The sequence below is a fragment of the Rattus norvegicus genome, chromosome 15 (assembly GCF_036323735.1).
Source record: "Rattus norvegicus strain BN/NHsdMcwi chromosome 15, GRCr8, whole genome shotgun sequence".
Taxonomy (NCBI): domain Eukaryota; kingdom Metazoa; phylum Chordata; class Mammalia; order Rodentia; family Muridae; genus Rattus; species Rattus norvegicus.
The window spans coordinates 35,682,278-35,699,612 of record NC_086033.1 but is presented as its reverse complement, the minus strand read 5'-3'; the positions used below and the strand labels follow the sequence as shown (position 1 = coordinate 35,699,612).

At 41.1% G+C, this 17,335-nt stretch overlaps 1 protein-coding gene across 11 annotated transcripts in view; it reads right to left on the bottom strand.

Moving 5' to 3' along the window:
* The window catches only part of Ift88 (intraflagellar transport 88), a 101,198-nt gene extending 87,263 nt beyond the window's left edge, over positions 1-13,935 (bottom strand). For 7 of the 11 annotated variants that reach the window (XR_010057818.1, XR_010057816.1, XR_005493725.2 and 4 more), the window contains exons 1-3: positions 10,564-13,935; positions 4,779-4,874; positions 41-103 (exon numbers count right to left, since the gene is read on the bottom strand). Coding sequence is in view for 6 of the 11 variants with exons in the window: in XM_006252066.5 (XP_006252128.1) it covers positions 41-103; positions 4,779-4,868 (153 nt within the window). In the remaining 5 variants the exon portion in view is untranslated. Of the gene's footprint in view, positions 1-40; positions 104-4,778; positions 4,875-5,603; positions 5,796-10,506 lie in introns of those variants that run through there. The other 4 variants (XM_006252067.5, XM_017599687.3, NM_001107266.1 and 1 more) reach the window with 4 other exon arrangements.
* Between the last annotated feature and the right edge of the window lie 3,400 nt (positions 13,936-17,335).

Sequence of the window (17,335 nt, the reverse complement as noted above, 5' to 3'; positions counted from 1 at the left end):
TCATGACAGAATTTCTACAAATTATTTATAGTTTGCTTACTGGAGGTCTTCTGCCATGACTGGTTCTCACTGCTTGCTGAAAACCCGTGTCATTCTCCAACTCCTAAAGTAAAAAGGCAAATTTAACATTCAAAATAAGTATGACAAAAGTTAAATTCTTCTGGTTCACATTCAAGACCCTCTTTATTCATCTTACCCCAAATACAGACAGGATCCTTCAAATTCTATAACCCCAACCCCCAAATATCAAGGATCTTTTGACTCTGGAATCTTTGGAAACTTTGGTCTTTTGTGCAAAGATCTTCAAAAGCAGAAGAATAACTAGTTATGCTGGTGCATACCTCTGACTTCACACTTCACAGAAAGTCCTCAGTTTTTATGACTGAGAACTGTGTGCTTATTTAACATCATTTAAAATAACCAAAACCCCTAAAAGAGGATGGTGCTATCACCTGGCTAAATGTCAAATATTCAAGGACATGACCTTTCCTCCTTTCTCCCTAGTAGCTGGTGGAGTGAGATTCAAATCTTTCCCTCTCTCTCTTTGCTTAGCCTTCTCTCTCCCCTCCCTTCCTCTAATAATTCAAGATCACACTACTGTCCCTACCTAAGGAAGCTGCAGGACAGAAAGGGTCATATTCACTACCGGGAAGAAGGCAAATATTTTCTCTGTTCCTTTTCTGTTTGATTAAGTCAAACACCAGAAACCTTCACTGTAGGCAGGAACTGACATCTCCACTGAAATAAACTTTTCTGACTCTTGATCTGTACTTAGTTTCCTGAGAAGTTTGAGGGAAAGCCCGCTAGCCAAGGCAGGATGTGCATGTTCCCAAGCTACCTGGCAGCCTGTCTTAACCAACTGCCCATCTCTCACGTTCTGCTTCTGCACTAACTTCAGATACACTGAGCACAACCCTCACACTTACCCTTGATCTACTTCAGTCTGCTTCCTGAAAAACAGAATTGCTGCTATGGTTTGGAGGTGGCTTCTACCTCCGAGGTTTAGGACAGAGGCTCAGTCCTCAGTGTGGTGGTACAGACAGACAATGTGGAGGCTGCTGTGCTTAGACATGACCATGCTAGTCCTGAGAGAATAGGATGTTGGAAGAGTAAGACTGGCCCTTCTCCGCAATGGCTGTCTATTTCACCGTGGGACCTGTCTCTCTTGTAGACACCTTGGCATCATGATGCACTACCATACAAATGGCAATAAAGCCAAGCAATATTTACATTACTAAGAAATGGTAATGAAATGTGATATTGACAAGGGTGAGTTGATACAATTATTTACTCTTGGATATTCAGCTCAAAACTGTTTGCTAAGTGTTTCTTTTTTCTATATAGTTCCCAAACTCAGGTATTTTGTTATAAAACACTTTAAATAAATAAATAAATAAATAAAGCCAATGTATATAAAATAATCCCTATCAATTAACAAAAAACCCCAAAAAACCTAAGGATAATCAAAACTAAATATCTACATAACCAGAATTACATACAAGAATTTTTTATACTTATAACTTCATATCAATATACAAAATTAAATGTATACACAACTCTTGGCCATAAAACTGGGAACTCTTATGTGAAAAAATAAGGTCAAAATCAACAGCCACCATAATTGATACTTCTACTCTGATAGATCTTTTGACAAAAAGATGTCTCTTGAGATCCCTAAACCAGTAGTAAAAAATGGTTAACCAAGAAATCTAACTAAATCACCAGATTAAAAAGAAGCCCAATCAATACTCCAAATACAAACAACAAATACTACTCTTAACTTTCTCTTTCTGCCTTAATTACTAACTTGCATATGAGTATCTTATGCAAACTTCAAATGAGTTAGTTATATACTGAAATATTTCTTTCATAGCTTTAGTTAGTATGGAAGAAATTCACATATAAATCAAATGTCATTTTGCTATGTATTTGTTTAGGGGTCTCATATTCTTGTTTCAAATTGAGTCATGAAGATATACTACAACAACTTGTGAGGGTAGACAATTCTGGTTCTTTAAAACTGGTAATTTTATGATTCATTAATTCCACTCCGTAACTCTATCCTAAAGGAGTTAATCAAAATACAGAAATTATTCACAAACAAAAATTTTTATTGCAGTGTTATTTACAATAGCAGAAACCTTGTGGGGAGAAACGTTGTGGGGAGAAAACAACAGAAAATAAGTCTAAATAAATGAGCATTTTCAATTATGCAGCCATAAAGTTCTATTTATATATGTAGCATCGTGACATGATATTGTTAAGTGGGAAAAAAAATCAAAATTGCCAACCCCAAATATGATTAAAAAATTTTTATATTCATATGCTGAAATAAAAGACAATGAATATTAATGGTAATTACATCTTGTATGTTGGGGACAGGACTTTTGAGACAGGGTTTCAATATATAGCCCCGATTGTCCTCGAATCATGGTCTTCCTCCCTCGGCCTCCAAAGTGCAAAGATTACAGGTGAACAGCACGGTACCTGTCTCTCACAGGTTGTTTCTGCAGACAGAGTCATCAGCAAATTTGTTTTCAACAATGGGTATTTACTATTTGGTTTTGGTGGTTTCTGGAGCTTGAATGCAGGGTAAAGAAGCATGTTATTACTTTCAGACTGGGAGAAAAGGGAGGTTCAATGTTTTGTTTTAATACTAACTTTAGAAACTGCAGGCAAGTCAAATATTTTAACTAAAACTGAATAGTTCTATCTGCATGCATGTGTGTTTGTATACCAGAATGGAAACAAATGCATGTATTATAGGACAGGAGAATATGGTGAAACATTAGGCTGTAATTCAGTGTAGATGGTCTCCAGGTGACTGTAGCTGCTATTTACTACTATAATTATCTCACTGTTACAATTGCTGGCTTATTATTTATTTTCCCCAGTTTTCTATAGTTCCTACTTTTCTGTTGAGTGCTAAGGTTACAGGCATGTGGACATCCGACTATTGTCCTTATAATGATCAGTATTAGCAATTTACAAGTAAGCCATCCCTATTTGCCTTCTTACTTGCTTTCTACATGCCAAATTCACAGCCAGCTACATTACACCAAAGCAAACATTCCAGAAAGCCAAATGAAAAACTCTAGAACAGAATGTGAATTTCTAAAGTCCTACAAACACTAGTATTTCATTCTTACATGCTTGCAACTAAATTAACCATTTTTCTTTCTTTTTTTTTTTTTTAAGATTTGTTCTATTGTTTGTTTGTAAATACAATGTAGCTGTCTTCAGATACACCAGAAGAGGGCATCTGATCCCATTACAGATGGTTGTGAGCCACCATGTGGGTGCTGGGAATCGAACTCAGGACCTCTGGAAGAGCAACCAGTGCTCTTAACCACTGAGTCATCTCTCTAGCCCCCTTTTCTTTGCTTTTTGAGACAGGTTTTCACTACGTAGCCCTTGCTGTTCTGGAACTCCTACACAGACCAGGCTGACCTCAAACTCACAGAGATCTGCTTGCTTCTGCCTTTCAAGAGTTGGCATTAAAGGTGTGCACCAGTGTGCTGTGCATTTTCATTTTTTTTTTTTTTTTTTTTTTTAGAGCATGCTGTCCTTGAACTCACAGAGATCACCTGGCTCTGCCTCCCAAGTGCTGGGATAAAAGGTGTGCACTGTCACTGCCCAACTGTGCTTTCATTGTTTTATCCATATAGAGTTAAGATAACTTTTATAAAGTTTTCCGTTTGTTTTGACAAAATTCAGAAACTGAAACTTTCGTAACAAATGTGAATGGGTGAAAATAAAAGTCTTGGTAATGATTTCATCTTTGTAATTATTATAACACTAAATATTAAACAGATTAACTTACATAAATGGATTTCCATTCATGAAAACCAATACATGGTACGATCCTGTATTATCCAAATGTGTATATGTGTGTGTGTGTGTGTGTGTGTGTTAGACTAAGGGGAAAATATTAGGTAATCCAAGCACGTAAGTTAATCTTCAGAGGAACAGTTTCTATGACTGTAATTTTTCCTCTATGTGCATTTCTATTTCTCAATTTTTCTATAAAATACATGCATAATAAGATGAAAATAAGTACAAGGCAGGTAAAAATTAGAGCAGCACAAGGTGGTGTGTACTCTAACATCCTTGAAGATCACACTGGAGACTGAAGCTGAGGCCTTGTGCATGCTAGGAAAACATGGAGCAGCATTCCCAGCCTATGCTCCAGATCAGATGTATGTCAACATCTCCCAAATAAGAAAAAAGAAGAGACTGGAAAAGCAGAAACAAGCTGAGCTGGCGGGTGGCTTGGTAGTTAGGAGTACTCGCTGCTCTTTAGAGGACCTGAGTTCGGTTGCTAGCACCTGGCTCACAACTGTCTGTAGCTCCAGTTCCAGAGGATCTGATGCCCTCTTCTGACCTTTGCAGGCACCAGGTACACATGTGGTACACATAAGTACATGCAGGTAAAACACTCATATACATAAAACAAAATTTTAAAATATTTTAAAGCGTTTTAAATACAGAAAAGCAGTTCTAATCTTCGGTATCTCCAGGCCATCTAAGTCTTTATTGATGCCTATACCAGCTGAAGAGTCCAGGGGCATAGCTGCCTTAGTCTGATGTCTTTCTCATGAGCTCCCTTCTGCCTTAGTCACCGGCACGGGCAGGAATCATGAGGTCCTCCAATAATTAGTTTTCTAGTTTTTAAGACTTTAGTTAGCCTGAAGGACATAAAAAACCCTCTCTTAAACCAAAGTCCTCACAAATCAGCTGAACTGGTTAACAAAGACCACTGTGGACAGTGTTTTTACCTCAGTATCGTAGGCTGGATTGTAGTCATTGAAACCAGAGTAAAGATCATCCTCATCTGTTTCTGGTGCCAGATGAACATTTTCCATCATGTGTACCTATTAAAAAAATCAGCAATATAAAAATGTTCCTGATATAAGAAGTTATTTTTCTGATGCTAGGAATTGAATCTGGAGCCTCAAGCATGCGACAAGTCACATCCTGGCCTAAGAAATAATTCTTAGTTCAAACAAAGAATTTTTTAAATTCATTCATATTTTTCTAGAATACCTTTTTCCAAAATTCTCCAAATTTATATCTAAATTCTCAAAAATATATCTACCACTCCCACTCACATTTGCTCCACATCTTTTATGTAAGTTACAGGCAATGAGAGGGGTACAATTGATTACCCTGATTTTCAGAGGTAAATATTGAGAAAAAAAAAAGCACCAATCAATTAAACCCCATCATCCCCCAGCAATGATAAAGACCAAGAGCATACAAGGTCAGCAAAGAAGGAGTGCAACCGGAATCCCTGCACATCAGCAGAGGGAGCGTAAAGTGTTACGACTTTGGGGAAAGGTCTGCTGTTTCCTACTGTTAACCTTTTGACCTAGACATTCAATTCTATTTCTTGTGACAAAAATGAAAACACATGTATACCAAAATATTAACATAAGAATGTTTATATTTATAGCAGTGTTAGTCCTAAGAGCCCCAAATGGTCAGCGCATGTGCCCTGGAGTACTAGTCACAACTAGAATATGCACAGCACCAAGGAGCATGGAATGGACCCCGTGTTGAAAGAAGTATTACAGAAAACAGCACGCTGCACATTGCTCTACCTCTGTGAAGTTGCAGAAGAGGCAAAACCAAGCTGTACTAGAAAACAGGACAATGGCGGCTTCCTGGGGCTGAGTAGTGGAGTGAAAGAATAGGAGCGTGAGAGAATCTTATGAATGATGACAAGTGTTCGATTCGGGTCATGCTGGCATAAAAGGAGAGCTCAGCCCCGGTGTAACTCCACAGCACAGCCCCTGCAGAGGAAACCCAGAAAGTGTGCACTTAGTTCTGCTCTTCTATGAAAAATTAAAACTAGACAAATGTCCAAATATAAGCCACATTCAGTGCATTAGGGGGACGTTTAACACCTATAATTTACTTAGAAAAGCGCAGAAATAAGATCTATTGAGAATGATAAGTGGACATATAATAAGTGGTGTAGAAAATGGCGGGAGGCATGTGGTTTCTTAGAACCTTTTGAATAGTAAAATAGTGTTCTGAGGATTCATATACTATAAACCCCACCCCCATCCCTACTCCTCACCCACCCCCACCCCTGCCATTTTAAATTGAATTTGCTTTCATTTTCTGCAGATTTCTCCTGTAAATTCCTGCCTCACTGGTTTCTCTTGTGATCTTTCTCCTGTGCAGCTCTTCTGCTAGCTTAAGAACAGTTGTTTGTTTGGTTTGTTGTCTTTTTTTTTTTCCAGTGTCAATCAACTCACTGTGACAGGGAGCTCAGGCATGGGTTAACCCAACCATGAACTCTAAAAGTCCAGCAGTGCACCTTGGGAGCTTTGTTTACTTGTATCTGACCAATAACCAGAGACTTTACAGTTATACCTCAGTTTAGGGGCCAGTAAAATGGCTCAGCAGATAAATGTGGTTCCATCCCCAGAACCATGTACGTGACCGGAGAAACAGATTTCTCAAAGCTGTTCTTTGACCATGACAGGTGCTCTTGGCATGTACTCACCCCTTTGGTTCAACAATGTTTTATATTCTTTAACATATGAAATAAAAATTCAGTACTTGGGCCACCAGTCTGGTGTTAAGCTCACTGTTTGGCCTAGGCACATCTACTAGCTCTAACATTATTTCCCCAGAGTGCTGCAAACTGCCTCTTTAAACTCATGTCTTTCAAATACTTGGTGGCCTTTTTTTTTTTTTTTTTTTTTTTTTTGATATACCTACCTTTTTGACTTGGTCAGTTTCACAAGTGATCTGTAGTTGTTTGAGACAAGGTCTTACTGTGTAACCCTAGCTAGCCTGGAACTACTTGTATCCCTATAACTACTCCCTATAGCTCAGATTAAAGACATATGCTACCACACCCAATAAAACACTGAGATTTGAACCTCTTGGTTTGCATGACTGTGTAGCATTTTCTGGGCCAATATAACTGTGAACCATGTTCACTCTTTACTTCAGTTCTTGAAAGAGTGGTTCTCAGATGTTTAATACAATGCTGTGATGAACTCTAACCATAAAACTATTTTCATTGCTACTTCATAACTGTTAATTCTGCTACTGTTATGAATTGTAATGTAAATATCTGATATTTCTGATGGTCTTAGATGACCCCTGTGAAAGGGTTATGTGATGGCAAAAGGGTCAAGACCCACAGCTTGAGAACCTTTGTGTACAAAGATCAAGACTCTTCCTTTCCAACTATCGTTCAGGACATGGTGGTACTCTAAGGAAACAGATGTAAAAGGCTCAGAAATTCAAAGTCAGTCTCAGCTACACAGCAAGTTAGCAGCCAGCTTAGGTCTCAATAATAATATGTATTATTCATTGGTTTTCCGGTATATTCAAATGGTGTACAACTATCACATTTTCCTCATCCTATAAAGACAAAAACCTGAGGCTCTTCAGCAGTTACTCCGTATCCCTCCTTTTCTCAAAGCCCGCCAAAGCCACTGATGACTTCCTGCCTTTGTAGATTAGTCAAGGTGTCGTGTGCACAAAACTGTACAGTATGGCATTTATGCCTGGCTTCTTCCATTTAACATGTTTTCAGAGTGTATGAGGCAGTTTCATTACACCACACTATTTTTCCTGGCGGAATAATAAATTATAACATTTGGCTTCTTTGTTCTTTAGGAGATGAATATTGGGCTGCTGGCTCTACTTTTGGGCTTTTATAAATAATCCTCTTATGAATGTCTGTATGCAAGTTTTTACCTGAATGTTTTCTTTTTAAAATTTATGTGTCTGTGTTGGGAGCCGGCCAACATGGGTGCTGGAAACTTAAGACCTCTGGAAAAGCAGCAAGTGCTTTTAACTGCTGAGCCATGTCTCTAGCCATAGGTAAGTATATGCTCAATTCTACTGGGTATATACCTACGTATGAAATGTCTGGGCCAAACAGGAACTCTGCTAGCTTCTGTTTTCTAAGCAGAGTGATAAATATTACATCATCCTAATCAATCCCTTTTCCAGTGCATACACTATATAGGCTACCTGACTATTACTCACATAGCAGTTATCTCAGTTACCAGGTTAACTGCTCTTGTATCATAGTCTTTGTAATTTTGCTAATCACTGGATAAGAACAGAATGTTGACAATCAAGCATGTCAAAGAGAAGCCATAAAGTATCTCCTTTAAGTGTCAACTCACTTTATTATATCCCAAGCACTAGGAAAACAGGACAGCAAAAATTTTTTTTAGTTTAACAAACCATATTTATATTACTTCCATCTCAATATGGTATTATAAACACTTTTATTTTACTATTATTGCTAATCTCTTATAGTGCCTTTTATTTTTTAATTTTTATTGGCTATTTCATTTATTTACATTTCAAATGTTCAAAAGGTATCCCCCTTCCCAGATACTCCTCCACAAACTCCCTTTCCCATCCCCACTCCCCCCATAGTGCCTTTTATAATTTAAACTTTATCATAGTACGTTTACGGAAAAAAACAGTGTAAGAAGCTTTGAGTGTGATAATGTTTGAAACTTCTACTAGGGGTCTTGGACTATATCCCTCACAGGTAAGAGGGAAATCCTCTGCTAAACCAGTGGTTCTCAAACTTGAGTGGGATGGACCAGAAGCTTAAAGATTTCTCATTTCAGCTCCTCAGCCATCAATGCTTCCGATTCAGAAAAGGAGATCCCTTGACTCCCTCAGAAAGTAAATTTATTGGAATTTCTTTTGTGGGGAGGGGTTGTTCATTTCTGAGACAGTGTCTTATGTGGCCTAGGCTGGCTTTGAACTCAGCATGTAGACAAAGCTGGCCTTGAACTCCTGCTTTTACATCCCAAGCACTAGGGTAACAGATATGAGCTGTTCTGCCCAACCAGGATGTGAATTCCTGTGTCTGTGTGGGTATGGCAGCTTCTGTGTGTGTGTGTGTGTGTGTGTGTGTGTGTGTGCATGCGTACACATACAGGTGTAAATGTGTGCATGTGGAAACAGAAGTCATCCTCCTTAGGCACTGCCTGCCTTGTTTTTTGAGGTAAGATCTCCCCGTGGTACCTGGAGCCAGATTCTGCCAAGCTAGCTGACCAGTGAGCAGCACAAATCATCTTGCCTTCAAACAGTCACCACACTAGGTTAAGTGGGTACGAGGGATCAACTCAGGTCCTCATGCTTTTACACTTTACCAACTGGGCCATCTACATAACCCTAGAATGTTGATTAACAAGTTCCTAAGTGATTCGGAAGCTGCTGCTCCAGGGAATCACACTTTCAAGTCATATGCTGAAGAACTTCCTACTTATGAATTCTTCTGATGTCGATTCAGTTTACTCATAAGGTATTGAAACAGTCAGCTTTTAAACTAGACCTTTCTTCTGGCTTTTAACCAGATTTACACACACACACACACACACACACACACACACACACACACACACAGAGGCCTGGGAGACATTATAGATACCTGAACAGACCAATTGTGGAATACACACATTTTTCTTTTTCTTTTTTTTTTTTCCTTTTTTTCTTTTTTTCGGAGCTGGGGACCGAACCCAGGGCCTTAGCAAGCGCTCTACCACTGAGCTAAATCCCCAACCCGGAATACACACATTTTTAAAGATGGGGAAAGCGAGGCTAGCAAATATTAAATGAATTAATTACTCTTTAAAACAACTATGAGTGGCTAACAAATAATACACCTCAGGATTTCTATATTCTCCAGGGCGTTTCAAAATAATTTGGGATGCTGTCACTTCGATATTGCCAATGGAACTATTTTACATGGGGAAAGTTCTTCCTTTTTATATACTTCTACCTTGATACAGCTCGAACTCAAAATGTCTACTGTAGTTTCTGCAAAGTTCCCAACCAGAGTTAAAGATAAAAAGGGAAAGTGGAATTTTAGGCTTGGGAAGAGTAGAGTCAGCCAGATCTTTATCTGTGCACCCTCAGATTCAACCAACTGCAAACTGAAAATATATTTTCATCTTTACTGAACATGCGCGGGCTCACCCCACCACCTTTTCTTTATTCCCTGAACTATTCTGCATAACAATGAATTGCGTAGCAATAAATAGTCTAAGATAGCAAAATAGCTTAGATACAATGCAAATATCATACCATCTTTGTATATGAATGAGCACCTAAGAAGTCTGGTATCCAGGGAAAGTGGGTGTCCTAGAACCAGTCCCCAGGAGATAGGGTTTCATCTTTGTAAGACTGTGCCTGATTCACTCTTTTCTGTACTTTTTGCCTTTATTCACGATTGCTAGGCAATACCAAAGCTTCACATGATGAAACGTTCACCTATTAGAAATGTTCGCTGCAACCCACTGTGAAAGTCTAAAAGTTTCATTGGTGCCACAGCATCGCCAAGCCGTGTGACTGTGGCACGGGTGGCCATGCCAGGTGGAGTGGGGAAGTCACCCTCTGAAGAGGAGCACCAACAAAGTGTTGGCTACGGAAGCGCATCCGCCAGAGCGGGGCTTGGGCGCCACCAGCCCGCCAGCCCTCGCGACCCTGCCACCACTCACGCACCAGGCAGGTAGAGGGCAGCAGGGAGGGTGGCCGCGAGGGGCCGGGCTCTTCTCCTACCTCGCGCCGAGGGGGAGCGGCCTGACCACGAGTGGGCCTGAGGGAAGACGCGACGCCTGAGGCTCAGCAGGCCAGAGCTGGACGCCCAGCCGTTGCCAGGTGCGGCTCCAAGGAAGCCGCTCCCACAGGCCTCCGCGCAGGGTGGGCGAGGCCGGAAGCTCGGGACCGGAAGTGCAGGGCTGCTGGGACCCGCGGGCCGCAGAGAGCTGAGTGAGTCCAGAGATTGGCTCGATATTTATGGTGGTCTAGGAGACGCTACGTGCTAGGAGTCATCACAGAAGGAAATCAAGATCGAGTGAAACCCGAAGCAGCCATCTACAGAGAGGACGGCCAGAGCGTGATGGCTAAGCGAATGAAATGTGTCCCGGAGCCACCACGCGGCTTGGAACCTTGGAAGGCTGTTTTCTGTGGGATATTGCGTAGAATTGTACTCGTCACCCCATAAATTTGTCACACTATCCTGTCTGGGTTCTCTTTAAATAAATTTAACCTGAAAAATTTTTAAAAAATCAGGGAAATGTGATGCCAGAAAGCGCATCTGTAATCCCACCATTTAGAAGGTGGAGACTAAATGCTCGGGGGGTACAAGACCAGCAGGGCCAGAAAAACGAAAAACTCTTGTCTTAAAGACAAGATAATGTTTCCCTCCGGAGCAAAAGCTGGACATGTTGATTTGAAGCCCATTATAAGTTTACTAACCTTATTGTTGAGTTGTGTCGGAAAGCCATTGCGTGGATACCTTAGCTTCCCTCGGGGTTCTTGCTCGGGTTGGGGCTAATTGGTGTGTTTTGAAGATTAAACCCCCTTATCTCTGATTCAGATGTTTTGTATCAGCATTCAGAAAGTAACAGTGTTAGGCTAACGTGTTATCTTGCAAGTGGGGTATATCCTACAGTTATTGACAGTATTTGGCTACTGTGCATCACATAGAGCAGATAGTCACTAAATAGTTGTTAAGGTAATTAGTGGACATCATAGGGACCTTTCAAGTTACTGCGCTTCAATACAGAAAGATAAATACTAGAGTTAATCTTCTTTTCTTTTTGTTGTTTGTTTTTTTGCGACAGGGTTTCTCAGTGTAGCCCTGATTGTCCTGGAACTCTTTCTGTAGACCATCCGGTCTTCAAAATTCTTAGTGCTGGGATTAAAGGTGTGTGCTACCTTTGTCCAGGACTGAATTTTTTTTAATGATTGTATGTCAGGGCGCCCAGTCCTTGCCTAAGAAGACATTATTATGTTTTTGTTAAAATAAAAGTTCATCAGGCAACAGATTTTTGTTCCCACAATAATTATTGAGTAAGTTGTCAACATTTGTTTTTTTGTTTTTTTTATAAATTTATTTATTTATTATGTATACATCATACAGCTTTCTGCCTGCGTGTATTCCTGCAGGCCAGAAGAGGGAACCAGACCTGATTATAGGTGGTTGTGAGCCACCATGTGGTTGCTGGGAATTGAACTCAGGACCTCTGGAAGAGCAGACAGCGCTCTTAACCTCTGAGCCATCTCTCCAGCCCGTTGTCAACATTTGTAATTAGTTAGATATAAAGCGGGATGGGAAGCAACCAAGCATGAATCCCATGGCATGGGTAATGGAGGGACAGTTCCATGTATGAGCAGAAGAACACCAGAGGAACCCGGTTTGATGGAGAAATGAGTTTAATTTCAAACACATAGAGTGTCAGACACCTATAGAATATGTAAGAATATTGAGTAAGCAATTGTATATAATGATATAAACCTCAAAGGAGTGGGCTAGGAATGTAGCTTAGTGTTAGAACACTTGCTTGGCATGTTCAAGGCCCTAATTTGGATTCCCAGCATCATAATGTTAGACCCCATAGTAGCCTTACCTCAGAAGCGCAACCCACAGAACACAGATTGACAAAGTGACCACTGCAATAGCATGAGGTTGTAAGGTTTTTAATCCACATACATGGGGTTGCTCATCCATGCAGGGAGAGGCAACCCCGAACACAAAAACACACAACTTTTATTCATTACAGAGGGCAGACTTCAGCAACAGGGTTAGCTGGCTTATTCTCATTGGTGGTACACAGGACAAAGCATCCGGTCAGGTATTGGCTGTCTTGCTCAAGGGGCTGTTCTTGGCTCAGTTGGTCACTTTCCTCATCCAGTCCTACACCTGGCCTTGGAGAATCACTGGGAAAGGGCTAAGCTGGCCCATCCCTTAGAGTAGGGGTGGACTGGGTAGTTGGGCAGGGTCAGGATGACATCTTGCAGTTGTTCTCGGAATTTACCACAGGGATGGGTAGAGGGAACAGTTGTTATTGTTTTGTCTTAATTAGCTTAGTCAGAATTGCCTCAATATCTTGATCACCAAAACTTTATCATATCACTGGGCATCCTGACGTCAGATGTATCTCAGAAAGGTCACAAGTTTGTCCTAGGCATCCTGACCCACAGGTGTGTTTCTCAAAGCCTTGTTTTTACAGTTTTGCTTTTCACAGCTATGAAACTTTATTTCTTCAACACCAATAAAGTTCAAAGAAATCATCTCCTGACCTTTGGACAAAATATTCAGATCCTATATTGGTAATAAAGAATGCACTCGGGGTTGGGGATTTAGTTCAGTGGTAGAGGGCTTGCCTAGCAAGCACAAGGCCCTGGGTTCGGTCCCCAGCTCCGGAAAAAAAAATGCACTCATATTTTAACCCAAAGCTTGGATCTGCAGAATTTCTTACTTCTAAGCTACAGATTAACTTAATCTTGCCATTAATTTCAATCTCTTCTAAAATAAATGGACACCGGCATGTAAATTACCTTAGTAAAAGGATCTAGTCACATCATTAAATCCACAGCCACTAACTTGTTGAAATTAACATGAGTTATACAAAGAGCTATGATATGCCGAAAGCTGTACCCATGGCCCAAAGGTAGTAGATAAAGAAAAGAGGTCTGTTCAAAGAATTTATATCAAAGGGGTCCAGCGTTCACTTTATAGCATACTGCTGACCAACTAGAAGGTATCAAGATGGGTGACTAAAGGTCACTCTTGACTTCTTGACTTGTTTAAATGCAGGTCATCAAATCCAGTGCTTTACGCATCCTCGGTAAATCCCCCAGGAGCTACATCCCCAGCCCAGGAGGATGAAAATTTGATGATTTTTCAAAGGATGAAAAAGGCGCCATCTTAACCTTCTCATTACAAGGCAATCCAATTCCAAGGTGTATATGAAAAGAAAGTAAGCCATCCGTGATGGCTCACTTCCCTAATCCTAGTATTCCAGAAGTTGAAGCAGGAGAATTGCTGTGACTTTCAGGCCAGTTTGAGATGAAGAGTGAGACCATGTCTCATTGCCACTGCCACCACCAACTCCCCCCCCCCCCCAAAAAAAAAGGAAAAAAAGAGAGAAAAGCAATGATTCCCAAATACAAAGTTACACACTCCACATACTCGTCAACAAAGCAGTATATTATATTTGTTTTTCTCTTCTTTTTTCTCCTTCTCTTCCTTCGTTCCTCACTTTTTAAAGAAAATTAATTTATTTTATATGTATGGATGTTTTGCCTTCGTGTATGTTTGTGCACCATGTGTGTGCCTGGGACCTGAGGGGGACAGAAGAGAGAGTCAGAGCCTCTGAAAACTGGAGTTGCAGATGGTTGTGAGCCGCCATGCAGGGCTGGGAGTACAAGTGTTCCCCTGGACAAGCGTCCAGTGCTCCTAACCACTGAGATATCCCTCCAGCCCCTCTCTGTTTTTAATCCAGAGTTTTGTTCTGAATCGTTCTTTCCATTTGAATCTCTCAAAATCTACACTTATGCTCTCAGCATTATTACCACATTAACCACAAACATCAAGTAGTTGAATTGATTTGCATAAATATCTACAACTATCCACATACTTCTAACTACTGGGTTGTTTTGCTTCCTATGCTAGAAATCAAACCCAGGGCCTCATACACACTAAACAAGCATTCAACCACCAAGCATTCCAAACAGTTCACTGACTTTTCTCACCTCAGGTGGTAATCTTTCAGGAAAAAGCCTCATGTCACTCAGAGTTTCAAGGGCACATCTAAGGTTATTTTGAGTTTACTATCCGTGATGGCTATTCTCAGTTTTTAACTTGACTATATCTGGAACAGGCTGCAATCCAGAAATGGAGGGCACACCTGTGATCTGGATCTTGCAGCTGGAAGACATGGGGTTTTCATCCGGATCTTGAGATGGGATGACACAGACCTATAATCCAGACCTTGAGGCACACCTTTAATCTGGGCCACACCTTCTGCTGGAGGCCTACAGAGGGACAGTGGAAGAAGTAAGGGTTCATCTCCTGCTTGCACTCACTTTGCCAGCATGTCGTCCGTTGGAACCTACTTCTTCAGGCAGGATCCCAGCTTATCCAGAAGATCAGCTGAGATACCAAGCCTCATGGGACTGAGCAACTGCTCCCATTCACAGCTGCCCATTGTTGGGTTAGTTGAACTGCAATCTGTAACTTATTACAATAAATTCCATATACATATATACAGAGGGATGGGTGGGTGGCCCCATCTCCTGTAGGGAAAGAGGGAAAAGGGGACAGAGGGAGAGAGAGAGAGAGAGAGAGAGAGAGAGAGAGAGAGAGAGAGAGAGTGGGGGAAGGGAGAGAGAGAGAGGTTCATTCTATAAATTCTAGATCATAACCCTGACAAATACAGATTTTGGCACCAAGAGTGCTTCCAGAGGAACAGAAGTATAAGGATGAACCTTTTAAATATCTGGAATAGGTTTTTTAATTCACCAGAACCTTCAAATTGACCAATACCTTCAACTACTAAAACCTCTCCAGTCACTCTCTCTCCTGGGAGTTCAGAGAGTATTGAAAGCCCATGATGGAAGCTATATTTCAAACTTAAAGAGGAAAATGCCTTTGATTATCTTAATTCATCAGCTGTGGGTGGTGACAGAGTCGGTGACCTCGTTTATGAAACTTTTGACAGTTTGGGGAGAACGAAGGAAAATGATGTGGCTGCTTGGTTGCTCTTAACATCTCTGGATAAGTTGTCTTATCCAGAGGAAAGGAATGAGCTGCATGATAAAACTTACCGGCTCCAGATGCAAACAAACAATCTAAAGGTTTCTAAGTGTGCCCTCGAAGAGAATCTTCTCTCCAGTAACCAGAGAGCTCAAGTTGCAGAAAATCAAACCGAAGCCCTCAGTAGATGGTTGGCTGAATTACAGCAAAGAATCAAGTCTCAGCCTCAGCTGGTGTCCGCAGTTAAAGGAAGGGCGTACATTGGCAAAGAATGGGACCCTATAACTTGGGGTGGGGATGTGTGGGAAGACCCTACTGAAGCTGAGAACTTTGAACCCTCAGATTCTCAAGGGTTTATCTCACCAGCGGAAGTAGTGCCCTCAGCCCCGCCCCTTGAAATATTGCCCCTTTCAGTCCAGGAAATTAGTTAGTCCTTCATCGTCTGCAGTGACTTTCTTTGAAGAAAATGCCAAGCAAGACAAGACTGATGCCCCTCAAGAGCCACCAATAGTTTCCTTTACATCCATAACCAGACTCAAGGCAAAGCAGGCTCCCAGAGGATCAGAAAGTGTGGTCCATGAGGAAGTGCGCTACACTACTGAGGAGCTTAAAGAGTTTGCCAATTCATTCAAGCAGAAGCCTGGGGGATATGTGTGGGCATGGGTTCTAAGGGTGTGGGATGATGGTGGGAGGAATATAAAGCTAAACCAGGCTGAGTTTATTGACATGGGCCCTCTGAGGGGAGATTTTAGGTTTAATATGGAAGCTTGAACAGTTAAAAAAAAAAAAAAAGAGATGGGGTTGGGGATTTAGCTCAGCGGTAGAGCGTTTGCCTAGCAAGCGTAAGGCCCTAGGTTCGGTCCCCAGCTCTGGGAAAAAAAAAAAAAAAGGTGTCAGAAGTTTGTTTGAATGGTTGGCTGAAGCGTTTATCAAACGATGGCCTACTGAAAAGGAGTTGGAGATGCCTGATATCCCTTGGCTTGGTGTTGACGAAGGGACTTTTAAGGCTCAGGGAAATTGCAATGCTAGAGTGGATATGTCATGTAAAACCTAATCCTCTACAATGGGAAGGCCCAGAAGATACGCCATTCACTAATCCTATAAGACCAAAACTGGTGAGAGGGGCACCAGCACATTTGAAGGGTTTTGTTCTTGCCCTTTTCCTTGCACCAGACCTTAGGGTTGGAGACGCTGTTGCTCAATTAGATGAATTAAATGCAATGGGTTTAACTGGGCCCTGAGGTAGCAAGGGCCAGGTGGCAGCATTGTATTGCCAGAGACAATTGTAGTTATTATAACAGACAGCATAGACAAAACAATGTTTATATTGACATAGCCCATAATGGTCAGCACAGGAGGGGTGAAATTTATAATGGCATGACTCGTTCAGACCTTTGGTACTAGCTAATCCATCATGGTGTTTCCAGGCATGAAAGGAAGTCTACTGCATATATGATCTGTATAAGCAGACAAATTCTCAAAAATAAAAAGGAAAAGAAAGTTTACATTGGTTCGTGGCAAAAGGCAGTCTCGACCAGTGAATCAGACCAGACTTGATTCAGTCTGAGCCGTACCTTCTACAGGAACAATGGAAGAGAGAAGGGAAGGTTCATTTGTTCTTTGCTTGCTTCTGCTGACATCATCACCAGTACTGAAACCTTCTGGAGAGAGGGTCCATGCTTCAAGGAGTAGAATACATTTTCCTTATTAGTCTAAGGGCTGCTGCTGTCTTTTTTTTTTTTTCCAGAGAACCTGGTACAGTAGCTCATACCTATAATCTCAGCACTT